At 41.3% G+C, this 6,011-nt stretch overlaps 1 protein-coding gene across 6 annotated transcripts; it reads left to right on the forward strand.

Moving 5' to 3' along the window:
- The first annotated feature begins 10 nt into the window (after positions 1 to 10).
- LOC119270025 (snRNA-activating protein complex subunit-like) lies at positions 11 to 5,380 on the forward strand. 6 transcript variants are annotated; one of them, XM_037551969.1, is made up of 11 exons: positions 11 to 157; positions 247 to 299; positions 428 to 494; positions 585 to 673; positions 1,065 to 1,530; positions 2,076 to 2,164; positions 3,889 to 3,988; positions 4,086 to 4,181; positions 4,273 to 4,398; positions 4,489 to 4,749; positions 4,969 to 5,380. In XM_037551969.1, exons 1-11 carry the CDS (start codon positions 98 to 100, stop codon positions 5,248 to 5,250), a joined length of 1,689 nt encoding a protein of 562 aa, XP_037407866.1. In that variant the 5' UTR covers positions 11 to 97; the 3' UTR covers positions 5,251 to 5,380. The 6 variants fall into 6 exon arrangements, with proteins under 6 accessions (XP_037407866.1, XP_037407867.1, XP_037407870.1 ...); XM_037551970.1 differs by having other exon boundaries at positions 585 to 661; XM_037551973.1 differs by lacking the exons at positions 11 to 157; positions 247 to 299 and adding an exon at positions 753 to 850 and having other exon boundaries at positions 437 to 494; positions 585 to 661; positions 1,056 to 1,530.
- The last annotated feature ends 631 nt before the right edge of the window (positions 5,381 to 6,011 follow it).

Genomic DNA, 6,011 nt, shown 5'->3' on the forward strand with positions numbered 1-6,011 from the left:
GATGGCGGCGGCTGGGGAGGAGGCGGAGTGCTCCGCCGCCGCCGAAGAGCGGCCGCGCGAGCCCTTCGCCCGCGGCGGCCCGGTGTTCATCCCCTACATGGTGGGCCCTGTCTGCACCGTCCCCGAGTTCATCTCCTCCACGCTCCGCGAGGTTCAGGTGCCAGCTCCCCCTCCCCCCAAACCCTAGCTCTTCGATTCGCCCTAGAGTTTTGGTCTAATGGCATCTCGTTTCCGTTTTATGTCCAGTCCCTGCGTGACGAATTGGGCGACCCCGGGGACGAGTTCGATGACGAGCTATGGTAATCCCCAGATTTCATCATGCTGTGTCGGACACAAATCCTCCGCAGTCTGCTTAGTGTGTACTTCCATATTAATGACTTGACATTGCAATCTGTACTTTGTGTGTGTGTGTGTGTGTGTTTTGCAGCGTTGATGACCTGAGGGTGCTCTCTGAGGAGGAGCTTGTGGAGCGCGCTCTCCGGGAGGCTATGGAGGTGACCTCTCTACTGCTAATCCACTTGCTCTATTCCCTTTGGTGTCATTGGTATCTTGGTGATGCGAGTTTTTTACCCATGCATTTGTAGGAGGGCTGGGACTGTGGCGCTCCATCACAATCAGCAGATCAGAGTTCTGGCGCTCCATCACAGCCATTGGATCAAAGGTTAGATGGGGGGTAAGCAGTCTGCTTTGGTTGATGCTTGGTTGCTGTATTTTTTGGTGTGGTTGATTTCTTATCTTGTATGATGGCTTAGGCAAGTTGGATTAAATTCAACATGAGCAGAGGATGCTTGGAAAATGTTGGCATGGTGGTTACTAGTTAGCTTCCATGCCAATCAAAAAAATTAGCAAGGTAGGCTTTCCCAAGGTGTCTGCTGTAGTATGTTTTACATGTCATGACATGCAAGTCAGAACTCGTAGCAAGAGCACCTGAGAATTAGTGTTGTAGTGACACTTTTGTGAACTTATTCTACCCCTAGCTGCATTTTTGACATTTGATAATTCGCTTTGTTTTGCCTTATATGGCTGATATGATCTGATGTGTTCTTTTGGTCTAGCACATGCAGAATGTCAGCGAGTTCCACCCCTGGAAATGAGACTGTCCCCTCAAGCGCATCAGCTGAAACACAAAGTTCAGTATCAGCTCCCGGTGATATGGCAATTGGACTGCATGAACCACAAGGCAGCAATGGGAAAACAAGAGGTGGAAAGAGGAAAACCAGAGAGAGGAATGGAAACAATGGTGCCCTCACCTCAGATTCAACAGCTGAAAGAGAGACATCTGGATCACCCGTTGAGTTGGCGATTGTACCACATGAATCAGAAGGGAGCAAGGGGAAACCCAGAGGCAGAAAGGGTAAAAATGTAACCTCTTCAACTCCATCAATTGAAAGTGAAACACCTGTATTGCCTAGTGAGGATATGTCAGTTGTTCCTCATGATCCAGAAGGTACAGATGGTCAAACAGAACGTAAAAAGTGTAAAAAGAGAGGCAGGCATTTTGATCGGGAAGTTCGAGCGCATATTTTACAGGTATGACACCATTTGTTTCCTACGTGCTTTGTTAAATGCATTTTTTTTATAAATCTGTCTTGTGTAGTCAGTGTAGTTGCTTTATGCCTTTGTTGCATCATTTCAGTTGGAGCATGTCCTCCTAGATTACTTTAGGTTTCTGGCTAAGAACCAATGATATACAGGGTTTGGCCATTTTGACAATATGATCAGCTGGTTAATAGAGACTTCTGCTGGCGCTGCCAGTTGGTAAGTTTGAAGAATATAAAGCAAGTCTGCGATAGTTGAAAAAGAAACTAGTTTAATTATCCAAACATTTCATATTTACCTATTCTACTAGAATAGATTGAATTCTGCAAAATATATTATAGAACCAGGCTTTAATGAGGATTGCCCAGGTTTCAGTGATATACATGTACATTGTAAAACATTTCCTGAATATTAGTTAGTGGTAGCCTGTGTATTCTCTCGTCATTTAAGTGCATTTATAAATGCATCCGTTTTAGCACCTACAAATATTGATCGTTGTTTTGCATCATATTTTTTCATGGTATTATCATAATCAGGGGAGTTATCTTAGTAAAGCAGAGAAGATGTCAGAGATCATGGTAAAGCAAGAAGATGACAAACGTGCAGCAAGGCTGCACTCATTCAGGTAACGTGGTTAAACTTTGTTTGCCTATATTTAGGCACCATGGATTTTCTTTGTGGCTTTTATTGAATCTTGGTGGGGTGGTATTATTCAAGCCATCACATAGAGATTCTGCCTGCACAATGGTAGATGTAATAACAGTTTGATACTAACTTAACTTTCTGGCATCCTCAATCTCTTACTTATAGAAAGACTTTAGTTTCTAAGATATGTTTTTGTTCAAACATAGCTGCAGAATTTTACGAAGTAGTATTCAGAACCAGATGTACTCAGTTCATTTTTGTTCTGACTCAGATTGATCTCAGAATTCTCGAAGCCTTGGAAACTGCTAAAGAACCTCAATTAAACATAATTAACGGTCTATTATACTCCATATGATTCACATATTTCCTCACCGTGATGTGCGCGCAGACAAAAAACCATTTAATTGAGTTGAAAATAGACTATGCCAATCTTAATCAAAGCACTGAAAGAAACTAATCGCTCCACATCACGCTACCATGCTGCCCACACTTCCTCCACCAACATCAATCCAGGCATGCGTGCTTGGCGTTTACCAGTTCCCCAACCAGCTTGCTCCCTGAGAAAGCCTTCCTGAGATTAAAAGGAAAAGGTTTGAAGGTTGATCTCTGGGAGACAGCTTTGATAGCAAGCTTTCGGATCGAACCGATATGCTACTGGTTCCTGTTCCAGTTTCAAATAAGATGGTTTCTCCTCAGAAAACTTTTGACATTAGTTAAGAGTAGTGTCCCCTCACCGAGTGCTTCTTGAGCATTTTGGTTGCACTTCCGCTGGTTTATTTGTAGGTAAATTGTGGTGCTGTGTTCAGGCAAATTTGGAGGCAATATTTTTGTATAATACACCAAATAGATTTTTATAACCTCTAAACAAACATAAAAGCAGCATTGTCAGCTGCAGTTGCGTAAGGTTGGTTTCACTTCAGCCATTTTAGAATGCATAGATTCAACCGTTCGTATGCAAGTGTGCGGGAGTCGTACTAATAATAGAGCATATAGATGGAGTAGATGAAATGTGACTTCGTAACAGGAACTAGCATAGAGCCTCGTATGTGGAGACGTGGAATGCTAGGAGTGCATCAAATGTGAGTTTTGCCTGGAACAAGGTTTCTTTCAGTACCGTGAAGCTTGGGAAAACAGAAATCAGCATATATTATTTGGGTCACCAGGGAGAAAACGTCGCTAATGCATCATATATTGAAACAGGTGTCCTGAGGCTGGGGACATTGAAGCTTGCCCTTAGCCCCTTAGTCTTTGTGTCAAGTTGGACCTAGCTCCTTTGGATTTAGATCCTGATGGCCATGTCATCATTTACTATTACTCCCCCCGTTCCAGAATATAAGGTGTATTGGTTTCCATGCAAGTCAACCATTTAAAAGTTTGACCAAGATTATAGAACAAAATAGGAACATCTGCAATACCTTATAGATAAAATATGAAACTATCTTTCATGATCGATCAAATGATATAAATTTGATATTGATATATTTTTCTAAAAACTTGGTTAAACATGCACTCGTTTGACATTTAAAAAAACAAATACACCTTATATAAAGGAACGGAGGGAGTATTAATTAATTACTGAATAACTGCTCAAGAGAAACTAAATAATTTTGTCCTTAATTATCTTATGTTATCCAATTAAGACCATAATATAGATGCTTTTGTTTGATCTGCTCTGTTCTTTACAATATTATTATTTGAGTGCAGTGGTGATTCTGTGATGTCCAAAGGCTCTAAGGCATCGGCGGAGAAAATTGACTTGGCAAAATCTCTTAAATACAACAGTGCCCACAGTGCCCCCTGGAAGGTATGGTTTTGTCACTTGCAACATGCAAACATTTCTTTATGGAAGTTCTTTTTGTTTTCAGAAATTTTCTCTTCTCACCGTTTTTTTTGTGTTCCAGAACAAAGCTTCGAAATCTGACGAACACATGCCTATAGTTTATCCAGAAGCAATTCTTTGTGTCGAAATTTATGAGTGCAGGCATGGCTCTGTGAAAGTAATTTCTTGGAACTTTCGTTACATGCTCTTATCTTTATGTTGAAATATGCGTAGATTAAGTTTTGTTGTGATCTCTTTGCCTCGTGCAGAATCAGGAATTTCTTGTGTTGGGGAGCCAGCTCCTCACAGATCTGAAGGACAATATTTACTGTTCGACTAATAAGTTGATGGAGTTGAACAAGCTACACAATCATTCTGGCTATTTTCTTATTGAGGTTTTGCTTTCTTTTAATTCTTTTGCAAATCTATGATGACACACTATTGCAGAAGTGCCACGGCTTCGCTAATCTCCACTCTTTTATCAGGACACGTTCTACAATGACACTAGACATTATTCTGCCGTTGATTACAGTAAGCCTATACTTGACTGGCTTGACAATTCCAGTGATGAGGTGGCGGAGAAGTGGGACGCCATTAGTTCTGGCGTGTTGAAGAAACGACAAAAGGACTTATTGAAGGGCTTGCATATTTCAAATGTGCCCGAGTTTAAATCTGCAAACATGCAAAGTACCTACTTTTCAGACCTGCACTTCCGGCTTGGTGCTGGGTACCTCTACTGCCACCAGGTTCCACTCTTATTCTCTTCATCGTATCTAACCAGTCCCTTAGTTGTTGAGAAAAAGATTTGGTGTCTAGAATCTAAGAACAGATAACTTAGAACTGCCATACTGTGTGACGCTTAATATTCAATTTGCGTGCGCAGAAAAAATTGTATATCATCTTGTTTTATATTAAAGAAAGAACCGATATCATTTCCGTCATGTCTCTGGCCTGCACATTTTCAGGGGAACTGCAAGCACACGTTTGTGATTAGAGACATGAGGCTGATCCACCCGGAGGACACGCAGAACCAAGCGGAGTACCCTCTCATGACGTTCCAAATGCAGAGGCGTTTCCAGAAGTGTTCAGTGTGCCAGATCTACCTCGCCACGAAGATGACGGTGGACGATAAATGGGCTCCCAATAATCCCTGCTATTTCTGCAAGCAGTGCTACTACCTCCTCCACTACAAGGAGGACGACTCGCTGTTATACCATCATACCGTGTATGATTACTTCCAAGAGTAGAAGGTTTCTTTTCTTCTCCATACCAAAAGCCATGAAGGCCTGGCTTTTACCGCTGGTTCTCTCTTTGTGTACAGTATATTCAATTTTGAAGGTTTTATAGGGAATTTATTTTTGAAAGGTTTGATGTGTATTCTTTGGCTGCATACGTTTTTGAATTTTGAAAGTCACCGGGTGTGTAAATATATGAACCGCCTTTTCCAAATTATACTCTATATTGCTCATTGATTGCTAAGGCTGCGGGAGCTTGTGGCACTAGTGTCGATTCGACTAGGAAGAAACTATCTCATGCCAATTAGATATGTGTTTCTTGCTTATCATGGCTTCAAAATAACTAAAGACTAATCCACAAAAAACAACAACTTCAGGCTTACCAGGAAAAAATATAACTTCAATGTTGGGTAGAACTTAGAGCATAATTGGTTTGATGCCAAAAGTTGGCATGCCAAATTTTGGCAAGTGCCAAATATAGGCTAGAGATTGGTTGCTTGCCAATTTTCATTGCCAATCTCATAAAAAGTTATCAAATGTTGGCAACTTCTGATTTTGCCAAATGTTGGCTCCAAATTTTGACAATGCCAAATGTTGGTAGCAAACTAATTATGCTTTTAGAAAGCAAAGACTGGAGCAACAATAAATGGAAGTAGTTTGCAAAAAAAAACCCGGTAATAGAGTAGTTTGTTTTCATCCTAGCAGGCAAGCCACCTTTTCTTTTTAAACGTGTGGGCGTTTGCATCTCGCTCACACACATGGATCAACGTCTG

The sequence above is a fragment of the Triticum dicoccoides genome, chromosome 3A (assembly GCF_002162155.2).
Source record: "Triticum dicoccoides isolate Atlit2015 ecotype Zavitan chromosome 3A, WEW_v2.0, whole genome shotgun sequence".
Taxonomy (NCBI): Eukaryota; Viridiplantae; Streptophyta; class Magnoliopsida; order Poales; family Poaceae; genus Triticum; species Triticum dicoccoides.